The sequence below is a fragment of the Epinephelus lanceolatus genome, chromosome 12 (assembly GCF_041903045.1).
Source record: "Epinephelus lanceolatus isolate andai-2023 chromosome 12, ASM4190304v1, whole genome shotgun sequence".
Lineage (NCBI taxonomy): Eukaryota > Metazoa > Chordata > Actinopteri > Perciformes > Serranidae > Epinephelus > Epinephelus lanceolatus.
Genome location: NC_135745.1, coordinates 26,119,971 through 26,147,645, shown reverse-complemented (window position 1 = coordinate 26,147,645; position 27,675 = coordinate 26,119,971). Strand labels below are relative to the sequence as shown.

The 27,675-nt window shown below is 41.0% G+C and overlaps 1 protein-coding gene across 1 annotated transcript in view; it reads right to left on the bottom strand.

The window, feature by feature from the left end:
- LOC117271501 (SH3-containing GRB2-like protein 3-interacting protein 1) overlaps positions 1-27,675 on the bottom strand; it is an 86,927-nt gene that overhangs the window by 34,214 nt on the left and 25,038 nt on the right. The window contains exons 3-4 of the mRNA XM_078173173.1: positions 5,791-5,907; positions 1,069-1,429 (exon numbers count right to left, since the gene is read on the bottom strand). Of these exons, the coding sequence (XP_078029299.1) occupies positions 1,069-1,078 (10 nt within the window). The 5' untranslated portion in view covers positions 1,079-1,429; positions 5,791-5,907. The remainder of the gene's footprint in view (positions 1-1,068; positions 1,430-5,790; positions 5,908-27,675) is intronic.

Genomic DNA, 27,675 nt, shown 5'->3' with positions numbered 1-27,675 from the left:
TTGTAGTTGAAACAGGCGAAAACACTGTAATGGACCTTGGAGACGATGTCAAGCCACAGTTGACAGATCTCAAACTTTTACTGGTAGTTCAAAAAGAGGTCATTTGCACAAATTTGATCAAAGGCTAAGATGCTCATTTCAAACTGAGAGAGATTGTCTGGGTAGTCTAACATCATAAGCCATGTCATGGGCATTCTGCATCAGCAAAAAGGTTGTCATTGCAGCACATGTACTGCAGCCATGTTCTGAGTCAAAGTAACATCTACTGACTGTCACTCACTGCACCTGACAGTCTCTATTGTGCAATCTGCAATGCACGTGTAGCTAACGAGGGTTATGATAAGCATGTGACACCACATCTGTGCTGTTGTGTAGCTAATGAACAGAGTACAATACCATGGTAGGCTGACTGCAGGCCTTTTGCTAATAATAGCCAACTTCCATTACCACATTGGCATTAATGGATGGTAAAGGCCCAGCATCTGTCATGGAGGGTTAGATGTATGATTCAGCTCCTCCATCATAGTTTACGATGTACTTTAGTTCATTCCACCACTGTTAACTTTGGTACAGCATGTTTTAATTCACTGAATGCAACACAGGCACCAGATAATGGTTGGTTTGAGCATCACCTGTCCTGTTGGCATGATATAATATAATCAGCAGGGGTATGAATGAGTGCAGCTTCCTGGACTCCCCGAAATCTGTATTTCTATGACACAGACTGAGTGTGCAACTAAAGACAGACCTATAATGTGCACATGCAAACAGAGACATGTAGACACACGTGTGAACACACAGAAGCAGGTGCAGAACCACACTGCTCCTCCTTTACAAATCTACACCTCACACACACCTTCGCTTTCATCTCACATTGTCTATCAATCTGTCACACACTCACAGCGACACTGTCACACTGGTCATGCATGCAGCTCATTTCAGCTCCTCACGTTACGACAGATCACATCACTGGATTCACTAGCCTTTAATGGCCCAGCAGGACACAAGAGGGCAGGAGGAGGACGCGGGGGGGAACATGGGAAATAAAGGAGTGCACAGATCATTTACCTTGCATCATGTTTGCAGATTTTCATCCTATGTTGCCCTCCTGAGCGCAGGCAGACAGAAATAGAGAAATCCAGCCAGTCAAAGGATGCCAGGGCAGGGCATAGCTAATTCTGCACAGCTCCCCAGCGAAACACGATGTTGATTCCCTCCACCCCCAAGGGCCCAACTCCCAGACACCCTTACAGGGAGGTGGGGTGGGGGTAGAGCTCTGAGGAAGCAGCAGTGGTGGAGGACACAGTGAGGAGAGTCACCCGAGGAATATGCAGCAAATCGGGGGGATGGTGGGGGTCCTGTCTGTGTGCACGTTAGGCCCCGGCCGCCCGAGCAGCACCGACACACACCATCTCTGAGAGGGGGGATGCTGAGGAAAGGCAAAGGAGAAAAAAAGCAGAGCGGTGAAGAGAGAGGGAGAGGCAGAGAGAGGCAGCGAAAGACTGGGAGATAGAGGGGAGGAGGGAGGGAGTGGGAGGCTCGCTGATGTCACATCTGCACTAAACCAATCCCTGCAACCATGGTCACATGGCTGCTGTCCCCTGATGCCTTAGCACCTCTCGGCTTGCCTCGAGCAGACACTCTACAGCCATCTGCATACATATTATACAAGGTCTCACAAAATATAATCTACTACTTATAAAAGCTAATTTAAATCAAAATGAAATGTTGACTTTAATGTGCTTTTAAAAATATACTGTTAGCGGATTTTTTTTTTTTTATCATTGAAATGTGATTCAATTTCTATTTATATTTTTTGGGCACTTGAGCTTTACAGGACAGCGAGGAGCAAAGATAAAGGCACAAATCCAAAAAGTGGGACAAATGCATCACTCACCCAAAGACATGCAGACAAACACAGGATAAAAATAAGAGGTCAGGCTCTGTTAAAAAAAGCCTTAAGTTTCCTCAAAACCTTTGTTGAAATCATGAATAGGCTGGGAAAAAAATCAAATAGAAGAGGAAGGATGATTCCATCATTTTTTTGGACAGTTACTGAACCACATGATTTTGTCCTTGAGTGCGCAGCAGATAAAAGCTCTGATAAAAAGGGGCCTCAGGTTTCTGAGAGAAAAGAGTTCAGCAGTATGCACTGTATGGTGGAGACAATGCAGTGCTTTTTGTACAAATATTCTAAAGGGGGAGTGAAATAACTAATACTGTTTATTTTGTTTTTATCTTGTTAAGAGGTTTTGCTGTTGTGTCTGTGTCTGTACTGTTGTGAAGGTTAAAAAAAGAAGTCTGACTGATGTCAAAATAGAAAGTAACTGACTTGTTTAAATAGGACAGCATAGATATGTACAACTTACTCTGAGTTAAAAATGTTAAAACACACATTAAACATTGGTTGATAGAGACAGTTTCACAAAGTACACAAATCAGCTTCACTATAACTTCCAGCATTCACAGATAAAGCACTTGTCTTTATCTGGACACATTTTCCCCACAAATACAACATGCTAACATTTTTAGCAAAAGCCTATGGCATTTTACATTGTATAAATTAGCCTAACAGCTTGCAAACTTTTCCTCTACTCATATGAAGCCAGGGACAACAGCAACATTTAACAAAGGTAACATTACAAAATTCAGCTCCATTACAACTCACAAGGTTCATTGACAAAACAACTGTCTTATACTAAATACGTTTTCCAAACAAATATAAGATGCTAACATTATTAGCACAAGCCTATGGCATTTTACATTGTATAAATTAGCCTAGCAGCTAGCAAACTTTTCCTCTACTCATATAAAACCAGGGGCAATAGCAACATTTAACAAAGGTAACGTTACAAGATTCAGCTCCATTACAACATTACAACAAGTGTAGGCTCTACGTCGACACAGAGCCTACTTCATAGGTGCAGCGTTGATTCAACACAGAAGTATAAATTCAGCCTAAGTCCAAATTTGTGTTTGCTGGGGGATCAGTTGCAAATAACAAACGTATCCAAGTACGCATCTGTTATCATTGAAGACAGACACTGGAAGACAACGAAGGCCCAGGAATTGAAAGACGGGTTAATGCAATGGTGGAAATAGCATCTTATGAATGAATGCTGCGCTGCGAGGGTCATAAGGACAGAGGGATGTCATATGCTGTAAAGCCCTGTGAGGCAAATTGTGATTTGTGATATTGGGCTTTATAAATAAAATTGATTGATTGATTGATTGATTGAATGCTCAGTAGAATAAATGACGATCAGGAGAAAGGAGTATCTCCTTCCAATATTTGATGTTTTCAAGCAAGTTAGTGAAATCTGATCAACTTTTTGCATTATTGGACTTGAAAGGCCTTCAAAACATATTTCCTCAGTCAGCTTGTTGCTGTAAGTAACGAGTTTCTACATGAACACGGTAGTATCTGCCAGAGTTGGAGCAATTTTGGTTATTTCACATAAGAGATTTCTCTGTGGTGTTCTATTTAGACTGGGCATACACTGTACAATTTGAGCCTATTTCTAACTCAATTTTTGAGCTGCATGACTCATTTCAGAGTCAGACTGAATTTCAGTTTTGTCGGTCAGCGTTGGCTGTGCAGTGTACTGAGGGAGGGAGGACCAATCATGACCAGATCAACTGTTCTTTCTTAAATTTCTTAAATGTCAGAAATTTTGGTCGGCTGTCGTCAGGCTCTCGCACAGTTGAAGCAAAGCCACAAGTCGATTTCTCGAAGTCGGGGCCTTTTTTTTTCAAACAGAAATCTTAAAGTGCCATGTGGACAGAAAATATGACCAGGCCAGGCTGGTCAAGCTGTGGCAACAGAATTCGTTTCAGAAGAAGTTTCAGCTCACAGAATGGCACAGATGATCAAGACAGCGTGTTTCTGCCTTGTTAGCATCACTGTGAATGGTACTGGTGTAATGTTACAGATAGGGATGCATGATATTGGATTTTTTTGCCAATATCCAAAATGCCAGTGTGTAAAAACTTATTTGGCCAATACAGATACCAATACTGATATATCCACTCTTTTCGCTACCTAATTTTAGGATCATCAAGTCTCTTGTAGTGGAATTAACATCATATTATGCATGCATACTCTTATCTTGATGGCCCACCGGCCGATGGAGACATGAAATACAATACTTTTCAATGTATGTGATATAATATTCATTGTGCAAACTAAGAAAAAAGCATGTTGGTCGATTCTGATAGTGCCTCAAAGCTTTCAAACAAATCTTTATTGACAGTTGTTAACAGCCAGACCAGTCTCCAGGGCCAGTGGGCCACTTTATTGGCTATTGTATACGGATAGTGTGAGCATTCAGGTTATACGTCACGATTTAGAAACAATTAAATCAAAATGTGATTACAGTTGTGGTGTTGCATATTGGATCAAACCACACCCAAACCATCTTGAAGAAGCAGTTTAGTTTGGATTTTGACTCTTAATAAATAATAACCAGGGTTGATTTTTAACTGTCGTTTTTTTGGGCGTGAATATTTCATGTTATAATACTTGAAATACTTGAGATTTGAAACCAAGTTTTCAGGGGCTTTAAAAAGAGATTAAATTAAATATCAACAACATACTAATGGTAAGAGACATATTTTTGAGTGATTTGGCCAAATGGGGCAAATCACTGGAGGAGAGGACTGGACCAACAGTCAAGCCTCGGGATTGCCTGCAGGAGATGGAAGCTGAGGATGAGCAAGAATTCCCAGTAGGACTGCAAAGTTTGCATTGGATAAATACGAGGGAAAACCAATCCAAAGAGAGACACTCGTGCTTCAGCTGAGGAATCAGAGTGATGTGATCTGCACCATCAAGGCTCCAGTTAGACGTAAGAACAAGAGGATGCCAAGAGAGGATCATTTGTCCAATTTAAGGAGGATGGATTTTGCTCTGTGGAAAAACTGAAGACAGATGGGATTTTTCTTTTTTGAAGAGTCGGACAAAACGACTTTATGTAGCACTCTGCAAACAAAAGAGGAATATATATCCACTGCACACAGCTGCAAGATTGTTTCTATTGTTAAAAATGTGTCACAATGGAGGATGACAGTGTGTCTACCACCGCAGAGTACACACTGTCAGCTGTAATCATGACACATGCTCAGTGGGAGGAGGGGCCTCACATTTTAGCCTGGAAGAAAGAGAAAGTGGCAGAGGACAAACTAATCTAAATACTAATACGGTCTTACGTTAGTAGAAAAACTGAGATGCTTTGGTGAAAGCAGTGGTATGATTATTCAGCGGCTTTAATGGCTGCGTATTGGACTATTTGAGCAGAGTGACTCACCCTCACTGATAGAGAAAGGACAGATGGGGGAAGGCAGTTAGAGGATAGTGTTGTGGTGTGTGTGTATGTGTGTGTCTGTTGCGGTTTCTGCAGTGGAGGTCATGTAATTTTAAAATACAAACAGTAGAAAAAACATTGATGCAAATTTGGCCGTACACTCTCCCTCTGCTGTCTCTGTTCTCCCATGTTAAGAGACGATTGTATGTCAGTGAGGTGGGTGAAATGTCTGAGTGTAATCGGACGCAGACACACAAACCCTGCAGGCTACTTTATCCTGTTTGTTTAATGTATAGCAAGTGTACGTTTCAGTGCCCTTGAGACAGCCAAGTTAAATATGTCCCAAACTCTCAAAGTATTTAGGGAACAGGAAACAGAGCCCAACACCTTCATCTCATGTCATCACTTCTTTGGTTTACTATTCCCACTACTGCCGTGTATCTGTAGCTGTTGTCAGGCATCCTGGAGTAACTGTTAATGAGCTTACCTAACCTGGCACAACACAACACACGCTGCTCCCGTGTGCTTTCCTTAACCAGCTCCTTACGTAAGATGCCATCGAAGGGGTCAGAGGTCACGACAAACTGGGATTAGCGAAGGAGAGCTGCGGAGAGCAAAACACATGGACAGAGAGCTGTAAGCCGAGTGACAAATTACTGTTAGTATTTGCTGAGGCACTGTCAGATACACAGGAAATGAAAACTGCCAATACATCACAAATAAAGAGAGGATAAAACAATGAAAAGCACTTTAGAGGAGCAAAGTGTAGGATTTAGTGGCATCTCAACCAGAATAAATGTTGGCATTGTACATTTATTTTGAATTTCTACATTTCATATGTAGCGCATATGTGTAAACTTTACATTTCTTTATATCTTAGTGTTCAATTTTATGTTTCAACAAGGCTGTGGTTCATATGTGGTCAGGTTTGAGCATAAAAACCACTTCATTATGGTTAGGAAAGGATAATGTTATTGTCTTAAAATGCCCGGATCGCTCGCCACAAACGCAACTTATTGGAGCCACAATAACATTCTTTGTATTTGTGTTAATTCATGTTTAACTCATGGTGACTACATGTAAATAGATATAGTTTTGTTGGTTGCACAGGGGGGGGTGGTGCACTAGAACAGGAAAACCCAGGTAATAAAGGTAAGGTGCAGGTAATGAAAGACTCTACACGTCTGAAAATGTCCCAACATGTCATCAAAAATTACCTGATTTGTCGCAAATAATGAACTAACAAAAACAGCTGGAAATGTGTTGTTAAATATGTTGCTTACTTATCATGTTGCTTTGTGTTATTTTTATTGATGCTTCTTGCTCTGCACTATTCCATTTGAAGCTTTAACAATGCAACTTCTTCCACTGTGGGACTAATGAAGGATTATCTTATCTTAAAAAATACCTGGTTTGTTCACTACAAACACAGCTGAAAATGGTCTGACGTGTCGGTAAATAATATGTGGTTTCATAGCCACAGACACGACTGGAAATGTGTTGTTAAAGACAACCTGGTTTTGTTGCTGCAAACTGTCTGGAATTGTCCTGACATGCTGTTAAAAGATACCTGGTTTTGTTGCTACAGACAAAGGTCTTGTCAACAAATATCAAATTTTGTCACCACAAACACGGCTTGAAATGTGTCAGTGAAAAATACCCAGTTTCAGTGCTACAAACATAGTAGGAAATGTCCCCACATGTCGTTAAAAAATGCTGTGTTTCATTGCAACAAACAAAGCTGGAAATGTGTTGTTAAAAAATACCTGGTTTCCGTGCTACAAACACAGCTGGAAATATCCCAACATGTTGTTAAAAAATACTCGGTTTCGGTGCTACAAACACAGCTGGAAATGTCCCAACATGTTGTTAAAAAATACCCAGTTTTGGTGCTACAAACACAGCTGGAAATGTCCCGAACATGTTGTTAAAAAATACCTGGTTTAGGGGCGTCAGTGACTTAGTTGATAGGGCAGGCGCCCCATGTACAAGGCTGTTGCCGCAGCGGCCCGGGTTCAACTCCAGCCTGTGGCCCTTTGCTGCATGTCACCCCCCCTCTCTCACCCCCTTTCACACTCAGCTTTCCTATCGATTAAAGGCAAAAATGACCAAAGCAAATCTGAAAAAAATATAAATACCTGGTTTAGTCAAAAAGATACACAGCCAGAAATGTCCACCTCGCCCAAGTGTCCAGTCATCTACCATCACCTCCATCTCCTGATAAGACACTCAGATACATACAGTACAGGCCAAAAGTTTGGACACACCTTCTCATTCAATGCGTTTTCTTTGTTTTCATGACTATTTACATTGTAGATTCTCACTGAAGGCATCAAAACTATGAATGAACACATGTGGAGTTATGTACTTAACAAAAAAAGGTGAAATAACTGAAAACATGTTTTATATTCTAGTTTCTTCAAAATAGCCACCCTTTGCTCTGATTACTGCTTTGCACACTCTTGGCATTCTCTCGATGAGCTTCAAGAGGTAGTCACCTGAAATGGTTTTCCAACAGTCTTGAAGGAGTTCCCAGAGGTGTTTAGCACTTGTTGGCCCCTTTGCCTTCACTCTGCGGTCCAGCTCACCCCAAACCATCTCGATTGGGTTCAGGTCCGGTGACTGTGGAGGCCAGGTCATCTGCCGCAGCACTCCATCACTCTCCTTCTTGGTCAAATAGCCCTTACACAGCCTGGAGGTGTGTTTGGGGTCATTGTCCTGTTGAAAAATAAATGATCGTCCAACTAAACGCAAACCGGATGGGATGGCATGTCGCTGCAGGATGCTGTGGTAGCCATGCTGGTTCAGTGTGCCTTCAATTTTGAATAAATCCCCAACAGTGTCACCAGCAAAACACCCCCACACCATCACACCTCCTCCTCCATGCTTCACAGTGGGAACCAGGCATGTGGAATCCATCCGTTCACCTTTTCTGCGTCTCACAAAGACACGGCGGTTGGAACCAAAGATCTCAAATTTGGACTCATCAGACCAAAGCACAGATTTCCACTGGTCTAATGTCCATTCCTTGTGTTTCTTGGCCCAAACAAATCTCTTCTGCTTGTTGCCTCTCCTTAGCAGTGGTTTCCTAGCAGCTATTTGACCATGAAGGCCTGATTCGCGCAGTCTCCTCTTAACAGTTGTTCTAGAGATGGGTCTGCTGCTAGAACTCTGTGTGGCATTCATCTGGTCTCTGATCTGAGCTGCTGTTAACTTGCCATTTCTGAGGCTGGTGACTCGGATGAACTTATCCTCAGAAGCAGAGGTGACTCTTGGTCTTCCTTTCCTGGGTCAGTCCTCATGTGTGCCAGTTTTGTTGTAGCGCTTGATGGTTTTTGCGACTCCACTTGGGGACACATTTAAAGTTTTTGCAATTTTGCGGACTGACTGACCTTCATTTCTTAAAGTAATGATGGCCACTCGTTTTTCTTTAGTTAGCTGATTGGTTCTTGCCATAATATGAATTTTAACAGTTGTCCAATAGGGCTGTCGGCTGTGTATTAACCTGACTTCTGCACAACACAACTGATGGTCCCAACCCCATTGATAAAGCAAGAAATTCCACTAATTAACCCTGATAAGGCACACCTGTGAAGTGGAAACCATTTCAGGTGACTACCTCTTGAAGCTCATGGAGAGAATGCCAAGAGTGTGCAAAGCAGTAATCAGAGCAAAGGGTGGCTATTTTGGAGAAACTAGAATATAAAACATGTTTTCAGTTATTTCACCTTCTTTTGTTAAGTACATAACTCCACATGTGTTCATTCATAGTTTTGATGCCTTCAGTGAGAATCTACAATGTAAATAGTCATGAAAATAAAGAAAACGCATTGAATGAGAAGGTGTGTCCAAACTTTTGGCCTATACTGTATACAGTTCATATACATGAAACCTACATATGTAACATATCCAGGGTTTGCAAAACTTATTCTGGTGACTGTGCTGGCCATCTATTGGTGAGATTGTAGATTGCAACAAACTGAATATCCCTCCTTTCACTCTTCCCTGTCCATGTGTTTGAGACTACGGTGACCCTCAGGTAACAAGGTGGACTCTATGGAGGAGGACCTGTTCCTTATGTAGATATGAACGGCTCGTTCTAATCGAACAAACACCCAACTCTTAGTTTTAGGTGATTAAAACTAATGAGAGCATAGTTATGAATATTATATGCCAATAGAGCCCACTAAATCCTACACACTGCTCCTTTCAGGGAAGCAAAATAAGTCCATCAAAGCTCTGACTTGTGACTAGAGACAGCTTCCAGGTGGGTCAAGCTACATTCTGCTCTTCCACATATAAACCAAGCTGTGATGTACTTATATAGATTCCAGTCTGTACAATCATAAAAGCAATGCATGATAGGATAGCTTCCAAAGAGGCCCACCTGCAGGAAACAGTAACAGGATTACAATGTACTGTTAATCCTCTCACTCCATGTGGCCCAATACCGCCACCTACTGAATGAAGCTGACATGAGCTCTATTTTTCTTGCAGTGAGCTCAGTTATCATCATCATCATCATCATCATCATTATCATCACAACCATGTTAGGCTAAAAACTCAATTCTATCGCTAGCGCTTTTGCCTAAACAATCTAGACTGATAAACAGCACTACAGGTAAGAGGAGAAATATGTATATTTGACCTCGGTGTGAACCGTTCCCTAAACCACAAATGCACACACAGTGTATCTCACACATAATGTCTGCCTCTATATTTGCAGCAGAGACTGTTTGGGTCATCCATGTGTGATTATTGTTGTCCACTGTGCGTGTGGCAAAGCAACATGACTCCTCGGGGGCTGACAGGGTGATAGCGTCACTGTATGTCACTGCTGTCGGACGTAGTGAGCTGATGTAACCTTGCTGCCACTTTTCCACCACAGGCCAGGAGGCTCAGTCAGCCTTGACAGATGAGAGTTAATTACTCACAAACTCTGAATCCACTTGCATAAAACAACTCTTTGTTTTTGTAAAGAGAAATATAAATACATTTAAAAGTGGTACAGAGCAGCATATCACCCTGATGCAACTAATGTAGATACAGTTATTTTTCTATGTGAATAAAACCACGTGGTTTATCCAGTAGGATTTATTTTAATGTAATCAATTACTTTAATCTCTCTCTGACAGATTAGAAATGAACAGGCTGTTCCATTTAGAGGTATAAAGACCTCTTAGTTGTTAAGTATTTAACACATCTGGCTGTGCTGCCTGGGAAATAAGTTGCTGATTTTAAAGCATTTAAAGTACAATTAAAGAGGGTTTTTTTTTAATTTTACAGGAAAAACTTGATGTCATCACCTAGCTTTTGGAGAAGTTGTGGCTCCTGGACCCTATTTTCCATGTTTTGTGTCAAAGTGACTAATGGGAACAACAGTTTTTGGGATTGGTCCAGTATTAAGTGAGATTGCTGGAGACAGAAGTGGTCAAACAGGCTGTAATGTAACCAGTCGGGGCAGGTACGTCCACTTAAAGTGGTTGTTTTGCCATTGACAGGTGTCTGACAAATTTATGGAAAGGGTATCTACAGAATAAACATTTTTTAAAGAGTAAGATTCTTTTTGTTTAACTAGAAACAACCCTGAAATCACTATCACCAATTCCACTAAACTCCATTCCAAAAAACAATGATTTTACAATCATATAACATACTTCATTCAAAGTCAACAGAAACAAAATAAATTGAGCAAAAAATGTTTTTGGTTTTTATTTCCACTGTTCCAACAATCACCAACTCTGGTTTGGTTGAAATAAAGACTTAATTCACCTAGCCAGATGTGAAAACATGCTGCCTCTATACATGCTAAAATTATTGTTTATTTAAATGGAGTCTGGTGGGTTTGGTGATGGCGATTTAATGGGTGTTTCAGGTGAAACAAAAAGGATCTTACTCTTTAACAAAAATGTCTGTCTCTGTAGGGATCCTTTCCATAAGGTTAACAGACATGAATATTATTAATCTAAGCCTGTCAGTGGCAAAAACAAGCACTTTTGTGGACGTAAACGGTCGGTGTACAGATGCCCCAAGTGGTTACATTGCAGCCTGTTTTGCTGCTGCCAGCTGCAGCCGTCTCGCTCAGTACTGGGCCTGTTTCAAAAGTTGTTGTACACATTAATCACTTACACAAAAAAAACCCACAACAAAATAGGGCCCAGATTTGAAAATCTCAAAGTTAGCCTTTAAGTTTTTTTGATTTTCTGTCTGTATTACTAGGCAGCAAAATGCCCTGAACTCAGCTTACAATAAAGTACATGTTTTGTAAGATTGTTTCTTCAAGACTTTTTGCTTGCTGTGGCAGATATTGAGTTACAGTAGATTTCTATAAGGTTTCAGGTTGTCAGTAAGCACCAGGAGGAAGGAAGTGGAAGAAGACTGGACACTTATGATCAAATATTCCAACAGAAACTCACAACACACCTGCAAAAACTTTCTACAAAGAGAATCAGGTTCAGGTAAACTACACCGATATATTATTACGTTTTTAGAATATATACTGTTTTTTTAAGCACTGATAAGTATGACACTGGACTTGGATCTTTCTACATTATCATAACAAAAGACAAAGCAACATTTTTAAGGTGAGCGATTAAATTCTTTTACATTTTTACACACTTTCACCTGACATGACAGTTTCAGGTGCTGGAGTGAAAGAGATATTTTGCAACTGTTGGACGTGTGAGCTGAGAGCCAGATTTAAAGCTATAAGCACGTCCTGTTACTGCAGACAGCTGAAGCCTTCCTGAACTCTCTCTGTATCTCCCAGCAGGAGGATCGGCTGAAGGATATGTTGTAGTCAGTGTGCTTCCCTAACAGACGAGGATCCAATGATATTAGCAGCTGCTTTGTGAATACATTGTGGAGGTAACAAGGCCATGTTGAAAAGGGGAACGCAAGCAGAAATCTAATCGGCTCTACAAAGAAATCCTTTCATTTCCACTTTACGTTGAGTAGTAAGAGACCCTGTTTGAATTTTATCATTCAGTGTGGAGGTATTTCAAATGACAAATAATATCCTGAATTAGAAAAACTGAAAATCGAAGGACATTAAATGCGCAAGAAACAGCAAAATTCGTATATCATGCCAGCCCTAGTTTCAAATAATACTGTGTTGTGACAGAAATCACAGATTGAAATTTATTGGAATATAACTCAGTGTAAAACCTATTATGATCCAAGTCTGCTCTCTATCATATATCTCTCACTCGTTTCATTTTCCTCTTATGCAAGAAAAAGTGAATATAAACACACTGGGCTTCTCTTTATTACGATCTAATCAAGTTAAATGGACTGATGCCAAATGCGAGGGTATTTCCAGTTCAAGTAATAATGTAACAACAACAAAAATCGGGAAAACGGCCACAGATAAACTCAGTTATCCTCATGAAATAAATTAGTTTTGCCAAACAAAACCTCTCTGTGCTGAAAAATCTTCCCCTCCAGCACCTGTTTTTTATGGAGCAGATAACAAAGACACATTAAGTGTTCCTGGAGTGCAGTGGTGTTATGACCGTCTCTTAAAGTCACAGACTCGTGGGTGTCTGCTGAGCCTGTCAGCGACACAAAGAACGACTGAGACACCACATGTTGCCTTCATAAAAATAATCCCAAATCTAAATACACCAGGAGTCATTATGCAACAAGAAGCTGATGTTTTCCTCTGAGCATGTCAGTGTATTCATGGATGGATGGAGCAACAGAGAGATTTTCTTTCTTGCTTTTTGCCACTAGATGGCAGAACAGCACTATCAGCCCACACAGCACAGACTGAAACTACCCAGTCAGCTCACAGTGGATTAATGATGAACATACAAGCACTTTAAATCTGTTGTACATGCTCCTACCACTAATGAAAATCTCACTGAACGTGACATGATAATGACAAAACTACAGTCAATACGGTAATGCAGTTTGTGTCTGAGCACTCAGATCTGAGCAGAGAGATGTGATGCATGATGTCAAATATCATGACAAACTAAACATGCCACTGAAAGGTGTGTCGGCTTCACAGTCGGCGATGGTACTGTGGATCAGGAGGTGGCAGTGTTATACACCGGTGAATTAACCAATTGTCTCTGGGCAGAAAAGGCCGAACACTGAGAAATGTGGTGAGGGAAAAAAAAGGAGCAAAGAGGATGATGTAATCCTTTAAAGGGACATTCACAGAAAAATAAAATATGGGAACAATAGAGACAGGCCTGTCGTCAAGCTGAAATGACCACGACGTTTACAAATGTCTGAATGACCGACTGTTTTCATTATGATAGTTTAAAATGACATCACAGCTCCCCAGAGCCCAAATTGACGTCTTCATAGTGCTGGTTTTGTCAGACCTACAGTTCAAAACACGATGACATTAAATTTAGAAGAATATGAAATAGAACAAAGCAGGAAATCTTCACATTTGTGAAAGTGAAATCAGCTAGTGTTTAACATTTATGCTCAATAATGACATTAACAATTATTTGTTTTGAATAGCTACTGATTGATGATTTGCATTGATTCATTGCTATAGTAATGTGTGATCAAGAATATGTGTGTAGCAGATTTAGATTTAGATATTTAGATTTAGTTTAGTTATTAGTTTCTGTATTAGTTTTAGTTCTTTTATTATAATATGGGGGTATTTTGCAGCCTGTCGGCATACGAAAATGTCGTCACTGTGTGTTGCTGCAAGCCACAAATAAGTTATGTTTGTGCTTTTCATACATATCATATCAACGTTTCTAAAGTGATGTAGTTTACAAGCTGACACTGTCATTGGGAGGTGGAGGGCATGGTGGATGGCATGTCACCAAGGCGAGACACCAGCCAAGCTGCAGACCACATTTCGAGACGCACAAGAGATCACTGTATTTCCAGCCAGGATTGTGCCACAAAAAGCAGTTCATATTTAATGAGATATTGCTCTGTTTTCTCCCAGGGTTATGCCGCAAAAAGTGATTGTTTTTTACCAAAACCTAGCTGCACTTACTGCCAAGATTGTGTCGTGAAAAGTGGTTGTTTTTTTACCAAGTGTTTCCAGCCAGGACTGTGCCATGAAAAGCGGTTGTTTTTTACCAAAACATAGCTGCATTTCCAGCCAGGATTGTGCCACTAAACATGACTGAATTTCATCGAGACATCACTCTGTTTCTGCTTGGATAGTGCCACGAAACATCGCTGTTTTTCCTGCCAAGATTGTGCAACAAAAAGCAGTTGTGTCTTACAGAGACATTGTTGTGTTTCCAGCAGAACCAAAACCAGGTATTTTAAGCCAAAACATGATCATTTCCTATCCACAACTAAGTGTTTTTTGTGCCTTAACTTAACCACACCGTTGTTAATACATAGAGAAATGTAAAGGTTTCAACTAATCCACTGCATAATAATGTACAAATGTGATGTATCCATGGTTTCAGAAACGTACAATGCCAACATTTACTTGACGATTGGGTTGCAGGTATTTATCAGGGCCAAGATTTAAGAGGTTCAGATTGGGTATTACAATACAAACACTTAGTGAAGGCATTTGATTCACAGTTATGCAGACACCTCCAGTGTCAATAAACATATGCACCAATGCCTTCTCATGCATGTTCTGTTGATAAATTTGACCAAACTTACAAAAAAACTAAAGACATTTCCTGTATATTATTTTTTTAGTCAGTTTTGTAAGTTTGCAATATTGTTTTATTTATTTTTTAAATCTCAGTTCAACTAAAGAACATTTTTCACACTTAGTTTTAGTTTAGTTTTTGTTAACTGTAATGATCTTTGTGTGGACATACAGACGCATGTAACTATGACTGTATTAAGGTGAAAATGTAATGCAGGAATGTGATTGGGATATAAGTCAGTTAGGGGCAACAGCGGACCTATTAATAAAAATCTTAATGATATGAGTTATATGTCATCCATCTTACATATAGTGGTTCATTCCTTTTATAGTTATTGTAGTATATAATTAGATATAGGAGGACACATTAATGCTATGTTGTGCATACCTCTACAGCCAATAAACAAAACCTTTACTGGAGAACTGGTCTATTGGAGTCTATGGAGCAGTTACTAAAAATAAATTTGAGTTTATGGCAGAAACTGTGGGCAAACTTGGATATATTTTCACCAAATAACATAGTAGTCACACACATCCAAAAACCGTTAAAGGCAGGTGTTGGACTAAAAAGGCAGCAATAAACAATGTGCTAATAAATTGCACTTAAGAGACCTACAGTGTGTGAATCTTTTGTCATGTTGATATATTTTCACTACAAATATTTCTCACAAATATGCGCCTAGCTTGTTGCAAATTGGCTGGCAAATAAGATTAAGGGTGCGGTGCAAACATTTATGACTTTTTTTAATAGACTTTAATTATGGAGCCTCAGGTAGCCAGTTAATAACACATTTTATGAGGTCTTTGTTTAATATGTGTAAGATAAGTATGCAAATTCCATGTCTTTATGATAACATGAACCTGATCAAATACATGGTGCTGAACATTTTGCACCGTGTAAAAGCCAAGGCCTTGGATCTACCTTGTTTGCATATGACCTCAGCTCCAACGCCTTAGGCTAAACAGAAACACCATCCATTATGAGGAGTGGTTAACCAGCTCTCTCCCAAATTACAGTGACTCTGGGCTCCCATTTTACTGATTTAGCGGTTGTGTGGTTCCCCATCTCATGTTACTGACTGTTATAGTGAGATGTACTCACGCAGGCTATCCTCCCCTTATAAAATGTCAGCGAGGCATTTGTTGGCCGTTTAACAGGCACCAAGTTAAACACAATTAAAGATCCGTGACAGGACATTGTTTGCACGTTCTACAGAAGCACTTTCACCTTTTTTTAAAAAAATCTTACTGGAGCTAAATTACACTCATCTAAAACAACTCCAGTTACACTGTTGCCCCACAAATGCAGCCCCAGGCCTCTTGGCTGAGATTTAACCACATCCTCCGACAAATGCAGGAGGAACGTTTTACCACCCTGACCAAGAGGCCATTGCACAAGGTTTTCAAGAGAGTTGGAACATTTCCTGAGCATGTATGACTGCAGCGACTGAACCGCCATCCGATGCACCGTTTAAAGCTGCAAGCAACAGGTCACTGGTCTCGCTGCGGTATGACTGTGATTGGCAGCTGTGGAGAGGAATCCAGATAACACTCTGGTTATATAGTTGACCCTGCTTTTAACCTGCTGGCACACCTCCTGTCTTCACCCTGCTTCCCCACCCCTCCCTCTGCCGAACTCCAGGCCAGTCCTGACAACATTTACCCAGCGCCTCCTCCACACCAGCCTCCTCAGAGACATCTGCCCTTTTTTAATACTGATCTTTGACCTCTAGGCTAAAGATAAGTTAACCTTTACTACCATGCTGTGAAGCTACCAACATGAACCCAGTCCCTATGCACGCCACTTAGCTTTACCCCTCTGTTTTGCACGTTAACGCTTAGGGGTAGTGTGTCCCAATTCTTGTTGGGATAGAGGGGTAGGGGAAAGAGTCAGGGCTACATGGCTTCACAAAAGAGAGGTTTTGCGGAGGCATGCTCCAAACTGAGTGCTGTGACAAATCATCAGCAAGATGGCTGCACAAGTAACAAAAAGTATTCTTTTTTTCTAGCTATCATAGCTAATGGGCATACCTGCGTGCTAACAAAGTGGCTGATTGTGACGTTATTTTAGGTGCAATTAAGCTTCGATTCATCATAGACATCTCTCACTGAGGCTTCAATGTCCAAAAAAATTGATATTTGGGACAGCCCTAGTATTATGGTCATTTTCCTTATAACAAGAATAGCAACAGAATTTGGGCAACTAGCTAGGTAGCTAATGCTACATTGTTACTGCTGAGTTGTGCATGACAGCCCGGCATTGTGACATATTTCTGTGACACCACAAATTTAATTAAAATCAAACAGCAAAGTTACTGCATTTCTTACCACTCCTCTAATATCAGTGCCAACTGGCAGAAGCTGCTAACATTAGCCTACGGAGCACCTCCAGCGACCTGGTAATGAAGCAGTGTTTTCTTTTTTTATTTAAGGACTTGTTTGATTGATTGATAGTGTGAAACTTAAAGGCCCTGACACACCAAGTTGACAGTCGGCTATTGGTCAATGTCGGGTCATAGGTGAGTGTCTGTGGCCCTAGTTTTGGCGGTGTGTCCTGCACAACTGTCACTAGTCAGCCCTTGTTGGGGATTTTATTGGCTGATTCAGCATGTTGAATGGCAGAACCCGTCAGGGAATTAGATTACTCTGGTTAGTAGTTCAACTCCAGCAAGGAGACGAGAAGTGTATGAGGAGAGAAATGGAAGTGAGGAAAGTAAGCAAATAGCTAAAGTCAAACGGTGACAGTGTGAGATTGACACAAACTTTTTATATTAGGTCAGATTATTTTTTTAGCCACGGAGTTCTTTATTAAAAGCGACTCTTAATTGTTTGTGTTACTGATCATGATCACAGTAAATATCCTTTGTTCTTTAAACATCAGGTTGCGTTGTTAATGTGCTAAGTGGCTTATTAGCATCTTGAATCCGTCCTGTCAGTCCTCTAGTTTCCCTTTTTGGAAACAGTTTACAGTTATTTCCTCTCACACGGGAACAGAGCGTATGTGTTAGTCAACTGTATCCTTTGCGGTGTGTTCATGAGCAACTTTTTGGCTGAGACGCAGGCAACATGAGGCAACGCAAAGGTCAGTCTTCAGTGCAACCAGTTCTTTGATGTTAATGAGGTGTGAAAAATCAGAAGCATCCTGACAACCACAAAAGGATGCCTATAGCCCATGCAAAAAAAATTACCAATACAGAAGACGGCATATTTGCAATGTTCAGCAACACTCATCTTGTCTTATGTAAATGCCAGAATCCATGACGTATATAGGTCTTGAAGAGATGTCCCATTTCATAGGGGAGATTTTAACCACTGCCCCTTGTAACTCCGTCCTGAGGGGCAAGGGGGCACTTGAGGATTAGAGAAAAAATTAGAAATGGGATCAGGCCATGGACTCTTAACAATGTTATGTTAGCACATATGAGCAGTATCTGCCTGAGGAAAACCAAATGTAGTTTTCCTTACTAAACAGTTTAGTTTAACGATAAAATTACACAAGGAGTCGAAGCTCAGAGTTCAAGAGAAAGTCTTGTGAAAGGAACAAACTTTGTCTGAAGTGTGAATGGCTGCAGTGCTCTTTTCCTCTCTCTCCCTCCCTCCTGCCAGCACCAGTCAAGGGATTTTCCTTCCCACCATCTCCGGCTGGAACACTATTTCCGGATTGTGTCGTTCATGTACTTAGTTTGCAGAGGAATGAGAGGCCATGGAAAACTGAGTGTGGCAATGTGGCTATAGCGGTAGGGAGGGAAAGACAGAGACAGGGAGAGAGAGGTGTGTGTGTGTGTGTGTGTGTGTGAGAGAGAGAGAGATGGAGAGAGTGCAAGACGGAGCTGGATCGTCAGAGACAAGCCCAAGCAATGGCCTTTTACCAAAATAGCACAGGCAAGAATCTCTGTGGCAAACATAAATTTGAACATGATGAGTGTAATCAAACTGAGAAGGGTCAGACATGCGACATAAACTATCTCCATGACCATGTGATGTTGAGGATTCCTTTGTCACAACTGTGTGTTTGCCTCCCTGTCTGCCTGCCACTCTGTTTGTTTATTCTCCCGTCTCTCCGACTCCCAGAACATCCTATTACACTATTACTACATCTCTGCAGTTAAAGCCCAGTTACCGGCTGTTAGTGACCTGTTTACCTGCTGACATTTCCTGTGTTGATAAAAGCTAACCCTCTCTGACAGCCGTAATTGTCAAAGAAAGGTGGTCACACAAGCTTAAGAGGCCTTTGACCTTCAAGCGGCGTGCTCGATCCTCGTTAGATGACCAAACAGGATTGAATCCATTTACTAAGCTCATCTTTGTCTTGACTCCAGGGGGCTTTACAGGAAGAGTGGGGCAACAAGACTAAGGCGCATTCAAGCTAATAAACAGATGCACTGACAGATGTTTTTACATCAACATGCTTGTCTAATATTGTGAGTGCTGACATAAATGCTGAGCTCTAGCCATTCCAAATTCCTCATAAGTTTTTAAATTAAAGTGGAAACAACTTTTCCCCCTGTAGCATTTTCAAGTGATTATATTGTTAGTGCAGCTGTTTCAAAGACAACCAGACCGCTTTCCGTTTTTCACGGAGCCTAGCAACAGCTCTCTTTCTCTTTTTGTGGGTAGTTTTCACGGTAACTGTGGTTGTTCTACCATCTGCCATTTCCACCACTGGGGATAGTAACTGCAAAGAACTTACAGTGACTACGTTTACATTCGCAAAATACTCAATATTTGGCCCATATTCTGAAAAAGAATGTTCCTACTAAGCTGATTACATGCAGCCATGCAAACTCCAATTAATGTGCACTATGTTTGTCACATCAAAATATAGAAAAGTGTACAGCTGGAGCCGCTAGTTATTTTGCTTCTTTGCATCAGCGTAGGATTTTTTAAAAGGTTTCCTGCCTAAACGGACTTGTTTGACCGTGAGTACACAGCCCCCCTTTTGTATTTACTTGAACCACCTTCTTGAAAAAGTCATTGTTGCAATATTTGCGCAAATCTAATAACCTGCTGATTTCCAAATCTTTCATTTAAAAGTAGTCTCTACACCAGCCTTGCAAAGTGCTGGCGAGAGCTGACCATAAATAGACAAGAGGCCATGTGTTACAAACTGAGGTAAAAATCCCAATTGAGATGCATATTTTGAATGTGCTGTATACGTGTCCAAATAATGCTATTAAAACCCGAATAATACCAGCATATCCTATGTCTTTGCTACATTCGGACAAAGGCCTAATTGAGAATATCTGAATAGAATTCGCTGTTTAAACAACCTGTACCAAATTCAGAATATTGTCATATTCGGAATGATGATATTTTTGGCCGCTGTTCTTCTTTGAGTTAGCCGCTAACTGCAAACAGCTACTTTTTAAATCTCCCGCGGTGGGTCGCACACATGACACATCACCTAACTTGTGCCACCTATGATCCCTCCCCTGTTTCTGCTGAGGTCATTTCGGTGCTGTTACTACCTTCGTTTCCAGCTCAGAAGTGAGACAACTGTATCCCCTCATTTCACGATCGTACCTTTTATACAGAACGGTGAGGTGAAATAACGGCATGTAAAAGGGGCTAAAGTTTTTCATTGAGAGAAAATGACTTTATTTTTCTTGTTATGTTTTCAATGTGCATGCGGCACTAGCCTTAGGTAGCCAGTAGAAGCCAACAGGTTACTGTGAGATAAAATATCACTGGAGTAAAATATTTAATTATTATAACCAAATAAATTAAATAGCATTTGTACAGGAATGACTCTGTCCCAAGCTTTTGTAACCGTGATCACTGTAAGTGCTTTCCACTGCTCCTACATGTACTTTGCATCAGCATTTAAGCATAGTGACTGTGAGCATGTGATCATGCTGATGTAAGCATTTAGCTAAGAGCGACATACTGCTGTGCCCCTCTCTTACTCTTTGTTTAATCTGTCTCTTGTTGAAACTCCCCCAACTTTATGAGTGTGTGACACTATATCAGAGCACCCCTTTAATAACTATGCTTTAGATCTATTCACATCATCCACTCTATAGGGGGAACATGTTGCGCTCACGTCACTGAGTCTACACAGAGATGTCGCCACAACATTCTGGTGTCCCACATATGTACCACAGACCATTGTGGTGGGACATAAAAACACAAAGCAGGCTGTTAGAGCGGGTGAGAAAATTGGACCTTCTTACCCGACTTCCTCTAATTACTTTCTTCATTAAATCATGCCAGACTCCAATAAAAGTCAGATACAGTACTTCTCTTTTGATTTCTGCTATGGTTCTCACCATTACAATTACATCCAAATGTTAAACTATACCTCATCCAGTGGTGACAAGTACAGTTAACCATGTACTGCACTTGAGTACAATTCTGAGGTACTTCTACGCTACTTTACACTAGTACACTGCATCTCAGAGGCTATTATTGCACTTCTTACTCCATGACATTTATTTGACCATTTTAGTCAAGAGGTACTTTACAGATTCAGATTATTAATCAATTACGATGCATTATTTTAGGTTAAGATAAAACTTTATTGATCCCCCGGGGGAATTTACAAGCTACCCAGCAGCATATAAAGTAATTAAAATAAGCTCCACCTCTATCAGCTGCAACATTAAAGTGATGAATGAATTAATATGTCAATAATCATAATCCAGTGATATGCAATGTGTTAAAAGGGCAGTTCTGCATCATGTGCACTTTAAGTGTAATTTTGGTACTTAACATATATTTTTATGCTAAAGTAAATTAGCTATTTTTGCACTATATTTTGCACTGCTACATTTACTCAAGTAAAAAATCTGAGTACTTCTTCCACTCCACCTCATACTACGATATATATCACTCTATTTCTTTTTTATGATTTCACAGTTTATTTTAGTTTAGTTTGGTCACTTTCCAACTAATACAACTCAAATGCACACATGAAAAAATAATAAATAGTAATAATAAGTTATAACTTTTGAAGTTTTCTTTATTTTTATACAATGAAAAAGTAAAAAAAATACTCAAACAGTCCCAAACAGTAACTCAAATACACACACCTGTGTTCATAACTCAGTTTTATATTTGTTAATCATCTTATTTTTAAATATATTTTTGAAAATCTATAAAGTTTATTACACATTTTCAGTTATTTTTAAACCAATTCCACAGATTAAATCCTTTCACTATTATATCTTTGTTTTGCATTTATCCTAATCTTTGTTTTTGTAAACACACAACTTCCCTATAGTTCATACTGGCTCACTTTAACATGGAACAACTTCTGGATACAATTTGGAGGTATGTTGATTTTAACTTTATACATTACTTGTGTAGGTTTTAAGTCCAACAAATGTTTAAATTTGAGAGCATGTGAGTTTGGTTCAATGTGGTGACGTAGTTATTGTGGTACAGTGTGTATAGTGTAGTAATGTATAAACCATAAAGCCTCATTTTAATGACACTGTAGAACTACAATGACCTGTTTTGGCAATACTATACTTAACTGCGGTCAAGACAATAAATCTAATTTAAATTTGACATTTATTCTGCAGAAGAAGAAGAAGAAGAAAAAAACAAAGCCGCCTCTGGAATGATTTTCTTGGGTCACCATGACAATTTCAGCCTGTGCAGTCAGCAGTTTTAAACAGTACGGTCGTCTCGCGTACGGAGATTGACTGTGTGGTGAGAAGGCAAGCGGAGTGGAGAGATGACAGTAATTTGCGTTAAATGTTATGACAACAATGTAATCAGTATTTTGGAACACAAAGCATTGGTACGAGCTGTATTAATAATGTAAATTAGTGGTGTGTGTGTGTGGGAGGGAGTTTATGTGGCATAAATCATGTATTCAGATTGCTGCAGAGAGCATTTTGGGCAACGGAGCAAAGTGACTCCTGATAAATGTTCTTTATTGTCAGAGAATGTTTTGTTCCCGTGACACGTTTTCGTAAACTGAGTGAAATATTTTGACTAGGCCGGAGGAGGAAAAAGGGTCACTCACTGGAATCTGATATGGTTCGATTCATCTAAACAGTGATATAAATTCAACATAATAGATTTGTAAAGTCAGAAACACTTCAGTTTGCAGCTGATGTATAATACCTGATCTTTTCAAAAGCAGTCTAATGCTATTACCACAGAAAATGGGGACACAAAGCTAAGTCAAACAGATGATGATGTTCTTAACCTCACGTCCCAATCTATGGCTCTAAAGCACCAAGGTAAATCCCGATGCATGACGCAGAAAATGAGTTTACTTGCCCCCCCGTCATGGCTCAAGGTTGTCTCATTTGCACAGGTCACCGATGCTGCCATTGTTTGTGCAGGAGTTGTGTAATCCTAGATTCTTTTGTCCTATCCTCTTATTGTTATGGCTCCTGACCGTGTGCTTAACACATGCTGAAATAACTTCCTTAAGACCTATGTAAGCAAATACCACTTAAAGTATTTGTACGCCCGTACATGAGCGTGCACGCATGTGTGTGTGTGAGCGAAATGGGAAGGGGGCTACTTGCGTGCGGGACAGGGGTGGTTTGTTTTGTCAGCAAAATGTCAATCTGTCTTTGCAAGGTTATCCCATATGATCTCCCTAAATACACAGGGCTTGGTTGTCCATCTGGTTGGCAGTTGAGAGCTCCCCCCCGCCCCCCCACACACACACATTAACACCCACCACTGCAAGCCCAGGTCTGGAGGTCTTGCCTTTCTACCTCCCACTGAGAGGATATGAAAAGGCCGACAAAGCTTTCCATTCTCTTCTTTTACTGTCAGATTTTTGGATCAGTGTAATCCTCAAATGGCTGCAACACGTGTACAGCGGTTTGGTTGCTCCCTAACAACTGACATGACAACGAAACAATGCAATGGTTTCTCACTGAAAAGGGACACTCGGAAGAATTTTGCACGTCCAGAAAAGACTCTCCTTGGTGCACACACACACTCACACAGCCAGGCAGCCACCCAACATCCCCTAAAAAGTCCAAAAAGCCAGATCCGTCCCCAGTCCAAACTGCCTCGGGCTCCCCTAAGCTATTCAGCGTGTGCAAATGAAAGATGTGTCTTGGAACAGTGCAAGCCTCTAGGCAGAGCAGAAACTAGCCTCGATATACACAGCAGCCCTCTGGACAAGTTTGGCACCCACACCAGCGACTGTGGGCCAAAACTCATGTTGCGTGCTAACTCTCTCCCTCCCCCATCCCCTCATGCTATCCCGCTCTGCAATTATATGCTACGCTCCCACCCAAACATGCAAGAATAGGCCTTCTCAGTCAACAGACAAACCGAGTCATTCTGTCCTCAAACCATGACATCATGACCATTTGACTTCAGCGTGAAATTCAAGCTTAATTTAACTTTGTCAGGGAAAAAAAAAAGTGGTGTGTGTTACACTGGCAGAGCGCTGCACTGGTGTGAACAGTAACTTTATGCAATTCTGGGAAGGCACAGCTAATTTATTCTCGAGAATATCAAACTTATGAGGAATACATGACTCATGACAATGTCACACATCGAGTATTTACTGTAAGAAGTGATTCAACTAGGCCTGTACATGAACAGAGCAGGACAATACTGTCAAGTACAGCCATATTTTCACTTCCTATTCCAGCACCAACAACATAATAATATTAAAGGTATTGATGCTTTTATATCCCTTCATACATTCAGCAGCTTATCCTGGTACAGGGTCATGGATGTGCTGGAGCCTGTCCCAGCTGACACTGGGCGAGAGGCAGGGTACACCCTGGTGAGGTCGGCAGACTATCACAGCACTGACACATAGAGACAGACAACTATTCACACTCACATTCACACCTACAGGCAATTTGGAGTCACTAATCAATATAACCTGCATGTCTTCGGACTGTGGGAGGAAGCTGGCAACTGAGCTCCACTGAGCCACCAGATTCAACTTCAGACAGGAGACGGAACTGTCCCAAAGTCGGCACTAGTGGGAATCACCAGAGGCCCCACAATATATTATCAGGGTTCTTTACTTACGATACAATATTATTACGATTTTAAACATTTTGCGATATGCTGAGTATTGCAATAACAAATATTGCAATATATTGCGATTTATTACCTTTTGTTGCCCTAAATTAAGGAAAAATTTGTCAGCATATGATTTAACTTTCACAATAAAGTTTTAAAGCTTAAGTGTCTCACTTCAGTTATTTTTATTGCAGCAAAATCTATCGAGTGAACTGAAAAAAACAACTGTTTTAGTAGGCCACCAAAAGTTTGATTTATTTATGCAAATCGATAAGTTATATAACAAAAAAACATTGATACTTGCCATCTGTGTATCGATACAATACTGCCACACAAAATATCGCAATACTATGCTGTATCGATTTTTACCCATAAAACCTAGCCATAGATGTTGGGGAGTCAACCATGGAGCTCCTCAGCTGCTCCATGAGCTTCACAGGGAGCCAAAACTATCCCTGCAGCGCCATTCTGCTGCAGTAGTCTGATCTATTGTCTTTTCTATATTACTTTAGAAGTAGCCTTGTATCCCCACTAAGAGCAGAAGTGCATATTAGTCTACTATGCCACCCCTGCCTCTTGTTAAAAATTATAGTTTTGGGTACCGGTATATCCCACCTTAGTGCCAAACAGAGGCACTCAATTAGAACAGTCAAATGAAATTAAACGATTATGTGATTTAACTGCAACACAGCAAGAAAACACCAAAATCCTAGATGACATCTTGACTTACGTGTCAGTATGGTCATTACACGAACATATCTGCCAGCTTCAGTTACAAATAATGTCAACGGCCTCCAGTTTCTGGAAGTTTCATGGGGTTTAGATGCCTGAGATGCATCTATCAAACTGCTGACAGCTATTGTGTGAAGCACACCTCATTTTCCAAATCTGCCTCGCAACAGAGTCCTCTCCTCTGTCCTTGCAGCCTCTGGGAGGGGTTCTTAATGGTGTGTGAGGGCTTGCGTGAGCGTGCACGTGCATGTATATATGACAGAACCAAACCAATGACAGGCACCTCAGCCCAGGCCAGCCCTCCCAACAAAGAGGGCTGGTGGATTTCACTGCAGCCCCTCTCGCTCTCCCACACGCTCATAAATAACCATACAGAGTCTCTGCCCTGGCCAGGGGGAGAAAAAGGAGAGAAAAGAGCCATTTAGGCAGCTCCTCTCCTCTCATGCCTTCCAACTGACCTTTTCTAAGGGTCAATCAGTCCAACCACAACTCTGCACCGCGACCCTCTCCCCACCTCCCCCCTCTCTGCCTCTCTCTCCTTGCTGACACTAACCTGAATCATCCCAACGCTGGTGCTGTGGAGAGAAGCCACTTAGTAGGCTTGGGTCATTGTAAAGGAGCATTTAAGACCTGGAAGGCATAAAGCCTCACAAGCTCTCAGTCCCAGAGCATGTGAGATGGCAGCAGGGGTTAAAGGTGAAGGTCACAATATGGGAGGAGGGGAATAAATCCTGTAGCATGGACGACAATGGCTTCAATCCCCACTGACAATGATGCTATTGTGGGCTATGGGTTGCTTAGTGTGTCCTGGAGCTGTGCCTAATAGAGTTATAGTGCCGATGTGATGGCTGTGTAGCCGAGGAGAGTAGTGTCCTTTTATATAAAGGGGTAACTGCCGAGGAGCTTGAAAGAGTCCTCGGCTTCTCAATTTTGCTTTGCATGAAAGCCTGGGATTGTGTGTGTGCATTTGTGTGACTGTGTGTGTGTGAGAGAGAGGGTTAGGTTTCTAGCTTAACTTCACTGAGCTGCAAGCCATGAATTCTGTGCTCACTGACACACATGACGTCCTTTCTGTAAAGAAGACTCAGATGAGTCACAGCTGAAGATGCATCGTAGACGTGTGCAGGTTGGCCGACTGAATCAGAAATCCTTTTTTTTGTTTTGAGAATGACTGCTAACACCAGTTTTATTTCTGACTTGTCCTGAAATGACACATGTGAATAATCTATCACTTATCAAGCACAAGTATTGTTTTTGTCATTACAAGTTGAATATCATTAGGTTTGACTGGACAAAACAAGCAATGTGAGGTGCCACTTTGGGATCTGGGAAACTGTGACGGCCATTTTTCATTATTTCTGACATTTAAACATAAACCATGTAATTTTCTGCCACTAGGGGCATCTCAATAAAAACAGTCACAAAAGACAGAGCGATGCCATCATTGCAGTCAGTTTCTCCTGGTTAGGACTCCTTTAGTGTTCATTGTTCAGGAGGTTTTACCGGGAGCTGAATTATTCGTAGAGGTCTCCTCTCCAACACAAACAGACTTGGTTATTTAAACCAATGGAAACACTGAATTAAGCAGTTTCACTTTAAAAATCAGTGTTTCGTCAATGCTGTTTAGTACTGTAGGGGATGGAGCAGAGATGCCGCTAACGTTTGCTCTGCTTGTTTCTCTGATAATTTAAGATCCAGACTTAAGTCCTTCATTCGGTTAAAACCCATAATTAAAAAAGACGAAGATCTATAAAGTGCATTGTAAAAATGTGGGTTAAAACTGAATAAAAAGTCAATTTATCGGGGCGTCGGTGGCTTGGTGGTGGAGCGGGCGCCCCATGTGCAGGGCTGTTGCCGCGGCGGTCTGGGTTCGGCCTGTGGCCCCTTGCTGCATGTCATCCCCCCTTCTCTCTCTCCCCCTTTCACGCTTACCTGTCCTGTCCATTAGAGGCAAAATGCCCAAAAAAATATCTTTAAAAAAAAAAGAAAAAGTCAATTTATGACAGCTTCTGGTAGACGACAACCCTAATGCATGGGCATAGGACGCCAACGGCAGGCAACGGTGACCAAACA